Genomic DNA, 15,333 nt, shown 5'->3' on the forward strand with positions numbered 1-15,333 from the left:
GTGCTCAAGGACTCCAGTAGGTCCACAACCACCAAAGCATCACCTTAGGTGCATGCGTTGTCGCGACATGACATTAGGGAAAGACCAGTTCCCAACTAAAGGTGACATAAGAGATAAGAGAATCGTAAGGGGATAAAAACTAGAGAGGGGATTACGCAAATCATGCAAGAGGGAAAGTGTTAGGAATAAGGAGGTCAAGTGTAGCCAGAGCCAAGGAAATTGCAAATGTGAGCAGGGAATAACATTAGGCAACAAAGGGTCCTCTTTGAGCTATAGAAGAGCTAGATAATCACCCCACAAACAATAGGAGGTTGGTGTTTCTGCCCAAGGGGACAAGAACTATCTCTTGAACCAAAAACCACAACCATAACAATATAATTACAAAAACAACAAGGGGAATAAGAATTTGACAATTTTACCTGTAGGCCTAATGTGGATGCATTCCAAAAGACCTTAATGGAATTTGGGTACCAACCCTCCCACTAGCTAATGCCGTGACTCGCTGCATTCACCCATGCAGACATTTGAATTTTGTATAGTAGATTATGACAAACTATGAAGAATAAAAGTTGGAAGGCCAAACTTGGAGGCCTTGGACCTTCCTTCATATGTGTAACAATTTTTTTGGTGCATGGGAGGAAATATCCCACAAGAAATCCAATATTGTAGTTAAGTCTTTAGAAAACAACATGGAGACTCCAACAATACCAAGAAGATGTATTGGTGGAAGTTCTAGTTTAATGCTTTGTGTCGTCATAACTCGTAAACGTGTGGGATTGCATCGGGATGGTTGGCCACACCACCCCATTCTCTAAGCCATATTATATTTGTTATATGTTTGGGAGGTTTTCCCGACATAAAATAGCTACAAAAGAAGAAAGATTAGGATTTTTGTTTTCTCAAACAAGCTTTGCGGTCTTGTAACGTAAGAACATATTTTCAATTAATGGAAGCAAAACTTTATTCTAGCTCTTAGCTTGATTCTTCTTTAAGGAATTTGAGCATTCTTGGGATGGACCCACCCTAGGAACTTCATTTCCCTCTTGTACTTTTGTTAATACTATACTATGCCTTGGATTGGTCTTGTTTAGCTTCTAACATTAGCAATTATGGAAATTATACTCTAATGGTTTTGTGCATGATTAAATAAGTGGTTTCTTGAGAACTTCTTCAATAGGTCATTTATGCAAGTTGATAGCCTTTTTGACCAATCATATCACTCATCAATACATTTCTAAGTATTTTTCCATTAGCTTCCTTTTGCTATTATAAATTATGTAATTTATTGTTTTATTGTGTACAATTGATTTTATGACTAAAGGATACCAAAACAAAAACTTGGTTTTAGGATGATAGAGCTTGGATTAAGTTGTCTCAAGTCTTTACTAGTTAAATGACATTATCCTCCGTCATTACTACCTCCTTCCTTCATTTTAGCTTTGCACTCAAACAAATGTTTTGCATGCTAGTTGGACTCTTCTTGTAACACTCTGTGAACACTCCATTTCTCTTGTCCAGTTTAGCAATAAACATTTGGTTAATCTCTGGTGGTGAAAGTTTTTGAGAGCATATTCAATGTTTCTAGTGTTATTGTGGAAGGGGAAAATAGAAACACTTTGGTTTATGGGCTTCTCTAGCGTAGGGGAGATTTAGATTCATCTGTCTGCAAACGATGCGCATCAATGGCCAAAGCAAATCTTGGTAAGAGATGTGAGAATAATTACAGACTAATTTTTTTCTTTGGATATCTATTCTCTACACAATATATTTCTATTATTTTAATTTTTTAAATAAAAATAAAAACTTTCCAAAAAAATTAATATCAATATTTATAATTATTTTAAAAATGAATAATAAGTAATTTGACTTTATTAAAAAGAAATTTCCTTCATCTTAATTCTAAAAAAATAAAAATAAAAGATCTCAAATAATATCAATATCAACAAAAATAAAAGTAAAAGATCTCAAATAATATCAATATCAACGTTTCATGAGATGGACAATAATTGGTCATAAAAAAATATCAATTAATATCCATATCAACAACTCATGAGATGGAGAATAATTGGCCATAAAAAAATCTCAATTAATATGAACAAGATGGAGAATAATTGGTCATAGCTTGTTCCGTAATGAGTTTTACAAATATGTATCTATATCTATTTCTAAAATGAATGGTACATTTTCCTTTATCATAATATTACAAAATTAAATATTTTATTTTAAATTAGAATTAATAATAATAACTAATTTCTAAATAAATAATAAAAAATAGTTTTTAAATATTAATGTTTTTTTTCCTAAATATAGGTGTATATGAAATAGTTTTGTAAGTTTTAGGTTGGTCTTTCAATAAGAAAACCAAACCATAATAAAAAATGTATTTTTAGTAGAGAGACATGAGGCATCAAAATACTCAGTAGTGTATAATTGATCAAACAAAAAATAGACTTATTGGACTTTGAAAATAAATAGCAAAGATAGAAAGTGTAGAAGCCAAGAACATGTCAAGAAACTAGGTGGAGAGGTCCAAATCTATTGTTGTGACCTAGATAGGATTCTTGTTGTCTCTAGGGGTGCCTGTAGTAGGGGTAAGGATGCCAAGGTGCTACTCTATGCATTCTAGCCTTTGATCTATTTCCTTTATGTGGTGATGCGAGCGCTCCATAAAGTGGAGAAGATCTACCCAATGTTCAAACCTATTCAAAAGGATCTTTCCAAGAAGTAATTCCATATGCTAATATAGATCCACTATATGCATGTAATTGTTGAAGCGCCAAATGTCTGGCACCCAATATGCCAGTTCAACAAGAACCTTTGTGTTAGAAAGTTGATGCTTATGGTAGGTTCCTTCTCTCTTTACATGGGTGAGCTCATCTTGGATGGGGCCTAGGGTAAGTGCATGGAATCAGGTAGCAATTTCCTCCGAACAATGGTTTGTACATGTGTTGCTCCTACTGGGCCATTCCTAGTAATATGTGGCTCCTCCATGGATACTAGCTTGTTGATGGGGAATGGGGGTGATACTGCAGATGGAAAAGGGGGCAGAGAGCCAAAGGAGAAGAAGCACTGACGTAAAAGGTATGACATAAGGCCACATGTAGGAGAATCAAGGAAGAGTGATGTGGCTACATGGATGACCAATAAAAGAAGGAGATATAAGTAAGAGACTGAGATCAATGGAAGGAGGTTGGCTAGCGATAGAGCAGGGAGATTGCCTCATGATTAACATGAAATAACTTTTGGGCGGGGGGAGGACTAAGGAGGTAGGTTGTTGAGAAGCCTCCTCGGATTTGAAGCAATCCAATTATAGGAACAAATAAAGAAAACCACAACTAAATACATAAAAGAGCTAAAACATAACTAGGGAGTAAGAAATGAGACCACAAGCCAAGAGAGGTCACCTGAACAGGGGTAATCTGATTCCTTTGCTATAAAACATGAAGTCCAACAATGAAAGGATCCATGAATATGTATGTATTAAAAACCAAGTGCCAAAGCTACAAAGTGCCCTTTGAACTTGTAAGGAAAAAGTGACAACATGGAAAATCCAAGGTCTAGAACCATATATTGGTGATTGTCATCGATGTTGTAGTCCCTATTAGTAAGTTGTAGACTTTATTAGTAGTAGTCCATGGTAAGCCAAATTTTGAAAGAATGGGATGGATGTGGACTCCAAACAAGAGCTAATGTTTGTCTACAAAACCAAAAGCTCCAAGAGTATGAAACAATAGAAATATGAGGATTTTGAAACATAATTTGAAGCACCATAATCCACATTACCTTAGGTTGATGTTTCACATGGGTGAAGTCTCGACAAATAGTATAGGATATTGAACAATCGTCGCTGCAGGTGAATGTAGTGCATAAGGAAGTAATTGAAATGAGTATTTTTAGCATGTGGTAATAGCTTGAGTTCGCCTACTAGAAGCCACTGTTAGGCCGAGGTGGCAGCCTATGGCTTGGTGTAGTTTCCTTGGGATTTTCTATGTTGTTCCAACTGTAGGGGGGTTTGGGGCTCTGTTGAGTGGGATGTTCCTTGGATGTACTCAGGTCCTCAGGTGGGACACTTGGTGTGGTGGTAGGTGATATGTGGCCCTCTTTGGGAAAAATAATCACTCTACGGAGCATCTATGGGAGGAGCATAAGTTGTGGGATATAATTCCATGTCAAAAAGCATGAATAAGGAGAGGGGAAACATATTATTGGGATTAGACCTTAAGGTGGAAATCCCTTTTGCAACAAATAGTGGAAGGTTTCAATGGATGATACAAATTGTTGACCCTATGGCTAGTTAAGGAGGAAATTTCCCAAGGTAATGTTGTGGCCCCCATGCATATATCCCCTTTATCTGACACAAAGGTTCTAGTTAATTGGGCTAATCAAATCCTAGACATTGGGAAAACTAGGGGATAGTTCAGTCAGTACATACAAACTATAAACATCTACTAGTAAATTGAATTTGTTTGGGAGTGTACATTGGTTGATAGGAAGGAGAATTGGGAGCATGTTAGGCAATCCCTTGATTTGCATCTTAATTAATCAGGGTAGGATGGATCACAATATTGATAGGGTTGGGAAGCAGTTGGGTAACCGTCAACTATCAACAATAGTTAAGGAGGGATCCAAGGAGCCTGTGTAGACAACCACCTCAGATTCTGACCCATTTGGATAGCTTTTTTTATGACTTTTTTTTTAATGTAGTTTTGGATACTAGTAGCTCTTAAATTTGTATCCCAAGAAAGGTCCATAGTAACCTTCTAGATTGTTATGGTTCTTTAGTCTACAATTATTTTTTCCCTCTCTTTGGAGGGTGTTTTTCTGGTTATGGTCTGGTTTTCCTTGTGAGAGTTTCCCTCTCTTTGGAGCATGTTTTTTGGTTATGGTTTGGTCTCCCTTGTGACAAACTCACTAGTGAATGGAACTTTTTGATATAACTATTAGTATTCGAAGAATATAAATCTAATTTACAAAAAATAAATCTCTATGGAATATCCACAAAATATTTTTAGTAGTGGTGAGGCTAGAGAGTTTAGATATATCTTAAAAGTAATTATAACCTTTTTTCTTTTAGATTTAATTTAAAAGTTGTTATAACATTAAAATAAAATAAAATATTTTGATTGTGAAATGTGTTATAATTTTTGGGCATGTGGTATTGATAAGCCATGGTATTGGCCCATTGTATTGTAACAAAGCCTATTTACAAGTCAATAATATCCATGGTAAAATATGGAAGAATATCCATGGTTAAGAATCTTGTTATATTATAAGTTTATTGTGAGTATTAAGTTATTATGTGCTTATTAATTGAATTGAATTTAAATATAGTTAGGGAATAATTATTTTAATTTGTATGGTAAAATGGATCTTCATTTATAGCTACTATTTATATGTTATATATTTTAATGTGATATGTATATCATTTTTTTCATTTACCAAAAAAATAGCTTGTAATTTTATTAATAAAAACAAAATTACAATATAGGAAATTAAATTTTATTATTTTTATTATTTTTAACTAATAGAATCAACATAGATCCATTTTAACTAAGGATCAACCAAATCCAATCTTTTTAGGTGCAAATCTTTCCTCAAGTTTTGCACTAAAAAAAAAGTTTGCATGTTGAGAGATTCGACCTAGAGTTAAGATGGATCTATGCTAGTTTTACATACAATGTATGACTTTCATATTGTATCAACATTTAAATGTTTGCACTTAATTCACCTACATTACAACATCTCTGCGCCTCTAACTATGTACCAAGATTCTTAATCATGGAGATTCACTCCCACTTTCTCATGGAGATTCTTAAATTTTAATTCATATGAAATGACATTTTTTAAAGTAATCAATTTAATTAAAAAGATCAAAAGTGTATAACTTCTTTTAAAATAGATATCAACCACCATTGCTACTACTAGCCAGATCTGCTTAAATCCATCGGATCTATCAAACACCTATAATGATCAAATTTCTAGATGTACAAACCTCTTTTTTGACATCTCCAATTTTGATTTTTAATTTTAATTATGGAGTTGTGATCAATAATTAATAATGATATTTTTATAATTTTAATTATCTATACATTAGATAACATTAAGCTACAACACATAAAAGGATATTACAATATCTCTTTCATATTATGTTTGAGAGTTCTCCTCACAAAAAAAATTCTAAAATATATTGTGAAAGTTAAATCTCTACCATCCATCCAATAATTTCGTCAAGTAAATTCAAATTTTAAAATTCCTATTATTCTAAAATAAATACATCTACCCACATAAATAATTATCTTCATATATAAAACTTTTAATTAAAAATAAATTATATATCAATAATATCCTACGATGCGTCACGTTTAATTTTATCTTTTGGAGAGTAGCTAATTATATTTTTCTGATTTTTCATATCTCTTTTAAATTAAATATTAGAAAAGTATTAATCCAATCTATAAAACTTTCGGTGGAGAATATTACAATAATCACAATCACAAAATTTCACGGATCCTTTGACAATGAATGCCAGAGACTTTAGCAGCAGCCAAGTGAAGTCAATAGACGTTTAAGAATAAATAGGGGGGCTTTGCATAATGAATACCAGAGACTCGAGCAGAAGATAATGTATGGGTTGAGCTGCTCTTCGGGACAATAGATTCAGGAGAACAAAACAGAGCAGGGTTTAACTCCTGGTCTTATGCCAGTGTACGCTGAGGGCACGATTGCCACTAAGATGAAAGAATTAATATTCAGTACCATGTTACTTATGGCCATGCTCCTCTCAGTTGTTGATCCAGGGACTGCTGTCGTTTGGTTTGGTTGTGAGAAGCCCGAATACAGAAACGGTAGCTCCTTCCAGCGCAATCTAAACCAGGTTTTCAATTCGCTAGTGGGCAACGTTTCTACAAGCGGATTCAACGTTTCTAGTGTCGTTGTTGTTGAGGGACAAAACAGCATAGTTCAGTTTATGGGCTTCTCCAGTGCCGGGGAGATTTAAATTCCTCCCATTGCAAACAGTGTGCATCCACGGCCAAAGCAAATCTTGTTCAGCGATGCCACAATACTTCTGGACTCATTCAGCAAGACGGCTGCTTTTTACGCTACGACAATCATAACTTTTACGGCGATATGGACAGTATGCCCAAAAATTTGATCTGCAACGGTGGGAAAAGTATCAAACCACGAGAACACAGATGTTGTTGATGCCCTGCTCTCAAACGTTACAAAGAAAGCTGCGCAGAGCCCGCAACTTTTCTTTGCAGATTATTCTCTGCCTTCTAATTTTATGGTGTATATATACGCCATAGCCCAGTGTTGGAAAGATCTGTCACAAAAGGACTGCGGTTCTTGCAACTGGGACTATTGGAGCACAATTTGCAACCAAGAACTGCTATTTGCGTTTCGAGATGTATTCTTTTTTCAATTTGTCCGTGCTCCCCCCGCATCCACCCCCATCACTGCCGCCTCCTACAGCTGCCCCTCCAGGTAAGTTTGCTACAGTATCCGGTATTTGTTTGACATAGTTTACCATGACAAGGAATATACTGCTTAATTTAGTAAGGGTTTATATATTTTTGGTTAAATAGATAAAACCCATTAACTCTGTGCAAATCGCAGAAGGGAAAAATGTTATGTACTGCTTGGGATAACAGTGGGAGCTGCAGCCGCGATGATTGGATTAATGGCAGCGATTGGATTTTGCAAGTGGAATGCTTTCGTTCTGCCGGAACGGTTTTCTCGAAGCAAATGTGCCGAAATTGGTAAATTGTTCAGTTTTAAGATTCCGCAATGAATCCTGTTACTAGGGTCTCCGTCACAGTTGTGTAAGATTTTGTTTACAGATCGATACAAATTTTATCCCCTTACAAATCTACTACGATCCAAATTGTGTTTGTGACTCAACTCTGCACCACAAAATTTTATATTTTTTTGTCTTCACCCCTTCATGTTTTAATAGATTTATCTGCTGACCCATTTTTGCTCATGACAGGCTCTGTTATTTGTCCCTCCTACTTGTCTGTCTTTCTCAAAAATATTAATCATTCACCTAAATCGAGGCCTTGGCCTCACAATCTTGATTTAATATCATTTGAAATCATCACTTTAATTAGAGAGTTTAAGCCTATTGAAAAGGTGGGCTGTGTTGTTTAAGATACATATCTTAAATCAAGGTTATTGAAAAAGTAGGCTGTGTTATACATATCTTAGACCAAGTTAAACCGTTTCCATGATTGATTCCTTCCTCAGTCCTAGAATTTTAAGAATTTCATGACCATATACCAACAGAAAATGATATGGTACTAATTATTTTAATATATATATATATATATATATATAAACAAGATACCACTTACATTTTGGTGTATGGTAGGAATAATTTTGATACCACTTACATTTTGGTGTATGGTAGGAACAATTTTGATTTTTATATTATTATGTTAATTGATTAGTATATATTTATATGAATTATAGATTTATCAAGGATTAAAAGATCAAAAATGTAATTTTTTTAAAATATAAAATTTGAAAAAAAAAAAATACATCTCAAAAATTTGATTCTTAAATCTATATATATATATAAAATACTAGGTATATTTTTCATTATTTTTCAAATATTAAATTGATTTTCTTAATATATAAATAAAATTAATGTCTCAAAATTTTTTGAACAAACTTAAAAGTCTAAAGGTCTAAACCTAAAATAATAAGCTTTCTTGAAATCTTCTATTCATAAGTTTTTCTTTTTAATTACTTTATGTAATATATATAAATTTTATATTTTTTTACCTTACAATTGAAATATTTTACTTAATATTGATAGTAGCTAATTTTTTTAGCTTCAATTATTTTTTCCTTTAAACATTAAAATATTTTATTGTGAATAATTTTAACGTAATTTATTTTCTATATATATTGAAATATTAACCAAGATTTTCAGATTATTTATTTAAACCTTATATTGAAATATTCTGAATTATATATTTTCTTTTATTTTGAAAGTGAAAGTAAATTATGTTATTAAATATGAATATTAGAGTAAGACATCAATTTCTTTGTGTTAAATTGTAATATCAATAACATAGTGAAAATAGTAAGAGTGTAGTTATTGATAAACTATACAGATTTTGATAAAATCTGGAAGGGATTTTTGTAAATCCAGGTTATTGTTGTCAACCTTCAAGATTTTGGGTGCCCCAAAACTTTTTAAGAGTGCTGAATTCATTTCTACCATCAAAAATATAATTCAAACACTGCTACTGCAAAATTTTTTCATTTTATTTTGCTCAGATTCCAACACTTTTGACAACCAAGGCCATTCCTCCACCTCCATAAACTAGGCCGTTTTTATTTGGAGAATACTCATCCTTCGTAATTGTAAATTCCCACTCTCAACTTAATAAAATTTTATTTTTTACATTAAAAATGTTTGAAATTTTGTTCAAACACTAAATGTGAAAGAATAAAATTAAAAGTTCCAAATATATCCACGCACTGGCATGTGTTGGGGAATTTCTGATAATTCCAAAACAAAAATAACTTGAACAGAACAGAACAATGCTCTATTTCTTAACCCACGAAACTAAAAATTTGTTTGTTGAAGACAGAGATTTACACACACAGAAGCTTTCTGTTCATTTATAAAACTGACTATTACAAAAGATTCTTCCTTTATCAGAGGGATTTCACCAACACAACTGCTTCAGAGGCAGAATTTTTTTTTTACTCTGTTTCACCTAGCAAATTTACACTGCTGTGTCTGCATATTACATGGCATTAAAACATTAAGAAAAACATATAAACAACGCCAAGGTTGTGTTCCTTTTTCTTTTAATGAGGTTGCTGCTCTTCACAATGGCGCCCAGGCCATAATATTTGTCCTCCAAAGAAGATGCAACACTATCCCTGCACTGTTGTGCATTACAAAACTCTGTCTTTCTTGAAGATTTCACACTGCTGTGTGTAAAGATTTTCATTCACGCGCTGTTGCCCATTGTCTTTTTTTTCAATTGAACAACATTTCTCTGACTCTTCAGGAACAATTACTCTGTCCCAGCTTACAAATTTACACTATTGTGTGTAAATATTTCTTACATTCACTGCTATGTGAAAAACATTTCACTTCTTCTTCTTTTTACTCTTGCACTGCTGTGCGTAAAAAATTTCTTCTCTTTCTTGCTATCGCGCTGCTGCACCTCACTTACATTGCATATACTTCAAAACAGGTTATTACATTCGCCCTCTGCGTATTACACAGCTGTGTGTAAAAACCCCTTTTTTTTCTTACTTCGCACTGCTGTGTGTTTCGTTGCTATTCAACGAACAACAAAAGAACATAATATTACAAGTTACTTGAGCCATATTTCCGTAAAATAAAATAAAATATAATTAAAAACTTTACCGACAATCTACGAATCACATTAAATTCATTAATTGTTTTACTGAAACGTTGGTGGTCAATGAAGCTTTCACTTCACGTCAATTTCATGTTGCAGGCCTGTACGCAAACTCTGATTCGATCGGACGGCTTCAAACCTTGGTTTCAATCGAACGGCTGTCGGACTATATCGCACGGACCTTCTTGCCAATCTTTATGCTCCGGGGAAAACTGCTCTGACAAAATTGCTGTCCATGTGTCTGCTGCTGGGTGTTATCACTGCTCCTCTGGAAAATACCACCGTTTCATGAAAAGCGGTGCGATGAACACTGGCGATTTTCTGGAATAGTTTTATGGTCGTCGTTTAATGGTCGCTACAGTTGGAAATTACCATTTCAACACTCCCATTTAATTTCAACTGCTGGGTTATCAGTCATACCCAGACATTTCCTCAGAAATTCAAAACTTTTCTGCCCCAATGGTTTGGTCAAAATGTTTGCAACCTGCTCCTGAGTTCTACAATGTTGTAAAACAATTTCTCCATTGTTTACCAATTCCCTGATGTAATGAAACTTTGTGTCAATGTGTTTCGTTCTCTTATGAAACACAACATTCTTGGATAATGCAATAGCTGAGCTATTGTCATAAAAAATCACAGTTCCTTTTGCTTGCTCTTGGCATAAGCTCCTTAACGTCCTTCTCATCCAAATTGCTTGACATGCTGCTGCTGTAGCTGCCACATATTCTGCCTCTGCTATAGACAATGCTACAATAGGCTGCCTTTTAGAAGCCCATGAAATGGCTCCTGAAACATGATCTTAATCAAAGAATGACTGTTAATATAGTTCAGCAAGAATTTCATAAGGACCTGTTCACTAATAGCTTCAACGATAATGATCAAGAATTACAGGCTCCCCCTAACTGTATGCATCGTCTCTTTTTGGCAGAGTCTTAAAAAAAAAAGCTTAGATTCGCTGGAGAGCTCAAGGGACTTTCGGACTGTATTTCCTTCCTTCTCCATACTTGTGTAACTTTATTCTTTTGCATGGTTCTAGCTTATGTAAGAGCCGATGTTAAGTTACAATCACGTGCCATATGACCAATGTTATGACACTTGAAGCATTCTACATTGTTCATGAATAAGATTTCATGATTTCTTCCTGTAAAATTGTTTCTTGGAGGTTATCAGGGACTATAACATCTATCTCTATGAGATGCTTTACAGTCTTTTGCCATATGACCAAAGTTTGAACAAGAATAACAATAACCAAAAAATGAACTTTGGTACCTGGGAGATGGAGGTTTCCTTGAAGTACTTCTGAAGCCTTTCTGCCTTGAGATCTTTTGATGATAACCATTGCCTCTTGCCTCTTTGACATCATCTACGTTTCTTTTTGGAGCTGGTTTTCTACTTGTAGCAAGATTTCTTCTTGGAATAGGATTTCTTTTATTGTAGCCTTGATTTTTCTCCTTACCTTTGCTGGAACTAGGAGCATCACAATTTTTTTCTGGCTTCTTCACATCTCTTTTGCTTAAATCATTTTCATTCTTGTTTGAGGGTTCACCTGCATACCCGAGTCTTGATTTATCAGATGGACATCTGTGATAGCTGAGCATGTCATCCAAGGCTTGAGAGCTCTTCAAGATTTTGTTCATCCTTTCAACCCTTTTTCTGAGGAGGACAATCTCTTCTTCCAATCTTTCACACTCATTATTCTTCTTTGCAAGTTGTTCCTCAGTTTCTTCCTTGCTACGAGTACCTTTAGCTGCTACTATTTTAAGGGAGATGATATTTGACTTCATTTTGAAGATTTCTTCATTCTTTGCTTGACTGCTCTCCATTCTCTTCTCAGCTCCTTGTGCCTGTTTCGTGGCTTCTTGTAATTGAGATTTAAGGAAGGAGACCTCTACCTTGTACTGACCAATCTCTTCTTCAAGTTTGTTCACACTCTTGTGCCTTTGTTCAAGTTGACTTGACAAGGTATTTTCCTGCTTCTTTGCTTTATTCAATTGATTTGTCATGGATATGACTTCTTCATGATGCTTCCTTTTGCTTCGATGAAATTCCTTCTTAAGCTTGGCAAGCTCTTAATCCCTTTCTTGTACTTGAAGCTTGATGAGGTCAACTTTCTTCCTTGTTTGATCTTGGTTACCAACTGGAGCTATCTTCTTAAGTGCCTCATTTTCCTTTTTCAAATTGTTAATCTCTTCTATGGCATCCATAAGTTGAGCGAGGAGTTCTTCTACAAAGTCCTTTTCATTCTTTCCATCTTCTAGGTATGCTTCAGCCTTGATGTCATCATTCTCATTTTCAGTTTCTATGATGAGTTCAGGATCTCCTTCTTGATTGATAGTCATGGTCAGTGCTCTTTTTGAGTGAAAGTCATGAAGTTTGTCCCATATATCCTTTGTTGATGAATGTTTTCCTAGATTCTTCTTTACAGAATCAGGTAGCCCATTCAAGATTGTCTTTGCTGCTTTTGCATTATACTCTTTGGATTCTCTATCCATCCTGCTATCATCAATCACTGATTCCCAAATTTCAATCCCTTGAGACTGTAAGAAAGTCCTCATTCTTGCTTCTCATATATTAAAGTTCCCATTGAGCCTTGTAGCCTCATCAAACTGATTGTCTTCTATTTTAGTAGTAGAGGGAGACACATCCTTAGGAGGATTGGAGACTTTCTTCCTTGACCTCGCCATTTGTGTTCTAAATGTCGACCTTCAAGATGTTAAGCTTTGAATGAAGGAACTGGGCTCCAGCCATTCTTGCACTCTTAACTGTGCTTCAAGATACTTGACTGTGTATTTAAAATAACACTAAAAACTAACTTGAAAAATCCCTTGGATTTTTAGACTGAGTCTTCACTCTGCTGGAGAAGCTGCTGCAGCAAGAAATCCTTCCTTCAGCTTCTTTGACACCTTCAAAGAGCCTGGACAAGCTTTCATACCATGTTGGGAATTTTTGTTTTGGAATTACACAGAAAATTTCCAACAACATGTGCCTAGATAAATAGGCAGTGCGTGTGATTATTTGGCAGGTGAGGAAGGAGCAATTATGTTAAACCCAAATATAGCAAAGTCGGAATGCAATTTCAAGTATGATATTTTGAGAGTGGCTACCTCTAACTTCAAACCAGAAAATAAGCTCGGCCAAGGAGTTTTTGGATCCGTTTTCAAAGTGAGTTTAGCATTGCATTTAATTAATTTAAGCATTTAGCTACACCGTCTGATGGAAATTATAAAGAATATTGACGCAGGGGGTTCACTGTGCAGGGGGTTCTTCCAGGTGGAGGAGAGATTGCAGTGAAACGTTTGTATATGAGTCCAAGGCTTGGAGATGCTGAATTTCTGAATGAAGTCAATTTAATGAGCCGTGTTCAGTACAAGAATCTAGTCAAACTGCTTGGTTGCTCAGAAAGGCTATTAGTTTATGAATACCTTCCCAACACTAGTCTCGATAAGATTCTATTCTGTTTCTCTCTTTCTTTGATTTAATTGGGTTGTTTTTCTTTTTCCTCTTTTCAGGATTTCAGGTTTTGTATATAATATAGTTTTGTTTTGTTTTTGTGTATGAATGTCATGCATGATGCATTTATTAATTGCAGATAAAATGAGACGTCATTTACTTGATTGGTAAAAAAGGATTGAAATCATTGTCGGACTTGCCCGCGGCCTAGCCTATCTTCACGAGGAACCTGACATTAAGATAATTCACAGAGATATAAAATCAAGTAATATTTTACTCGACGAGGATTACAGACCCAAGATAACAGACTTCGGCTTAGCCAAACTCTTTGCAGAAGATCTGAGCCACCTTACCACGACAGTTGTAGGAACTGTGTAAGAATTCTCTCTAACGTTTATTCATACAGGAAGCAATTACAATTCATACTTCTGAATATGGTTCATATAATTTACAGTGGCATATATGTTGGCATTGTGCAGAGGTTACATGGCCCCTGAGTACGCCTTACGCGGACAGCTGACAGAGAAAGCAGAGCAAACATTTATGTGGAATGCTAATTAATCTGTAAAAATGGTCTCAATGAGGAGAGCCATATCCTCAAGTCGCTCGTAGTCCTCGCATTTGAAGATCTTATTGTTTTTTTTCCAAAGTTTCCTGTTTCCTTCGCTTTTTTCATGATATTGATTGAGGAGTGTTTATACGATGACGTGTCTTAAGCACTTATTGCTTGCTTTCCTTTTTCAAAGAATTTTAATTACCTGTGCATCTTCCGTTGTTTGACTTTCTATCAAATATGGTGTTTGACTTTGTATCTAAGTTTTTTTTTTTCCGAAGGTGGCAAAACCTATCAAACTCAGGTGTCAAACCAACAGTGAGGACAACCATCTCTGGCTGCTATCCGCGAATGTCGATTTGACTCATCACCGTTATCAAGGAAAACCACGCCACCTGTAATAACCCGCTGGTGGTCCGTAAGGGAGCAGGCTTTCACTCCTGCCAGATGCCTCTGGGTCTTGGGCCGTTAACCTGTTTCCTTACGTCCGAGGAAGACGAGCTCTTAGCCAAGCAGAAGCAGTTTTACGGCATACTCCAGGCCGTTGTATCTAAGTTTATCTTAAGCGCGTTTTCCATTTTTTTTGTTTTTTAGATTCACGCTTCTAAGAAAAATTATTGGAATTCACATTTTCTACCACTAAAGTATTATGTTGCTTGTTATTCACAATTTCTACCAGTAAAGTATTATAAATGTTTTCTTTGGAAAGTATTGATGTTCTCATCAAACCATTTGTAAACATTCAAGGAAGAAAACATTTAGAATTTTCTCAATATATGAGTATCACTTTTTGAATTGACTCAATAATTTAGTGGTACTTTCTCCAAGTTTTAGGTTTTTGTTTTTTTTTGGTTAAATACACTCATTGGGTCATGTTTGAAAAATAAATTCATATTATCTTTCGAATTTTCCCAAAAATATATTAGGGGTCTTTGA

At 34.9% G+C, this 15,333-nt stretch overlaps 1 protein-coding gene across 1 annotated transcript; it reads left to right on the forward strand.

Annotated features, from left to right (window-relative positions):
• Positions 1-6,529: 6,529 nt before the first annotated feature.
• On the forward strand, positions 6,530-15,070 carry LOC149189954 (cysteine-rich receptor-like protein kinase 2). Its single transcript, XM_089411990.1, has 5 exons — positions 6,530-7,485; positions 7,618-7,760; positions 13,417-13,556; positions 13,652-14,218; positions 14,324-15,070. Exons 1-4 carry the CDS (start codon positions 7,286-7,288, stop codon positions 13,871-13,873), a joined length of 705 nt encoding a protein of 234 aa, XP_089268116.1. The 5' UTR covers positions 6,530-7,285; the 3' UTR covers positions 13,874-14,218; positions 14,324-15,070.
• The last annotated feature ends 263 nt before the right edge of the window (positions 15,071-15,333 follow it).

This window comes from Pinus tabuliformis, chromosome 3_1 (assembly GCF_031772625.1).
Source record: "Pinus tabuliformis cultivar Carrire ecotype Pingquan chromosome 3_1, CPIR1, whole genome shotgun sequence".
NCBI classification, from domain to species: domain Eukaryota; kingdom Viridiplantae; phylum Streptophyta; class Pinopsida; order Pinales; family Pinaceae; genus Pinus; species Pinus tabuliformis.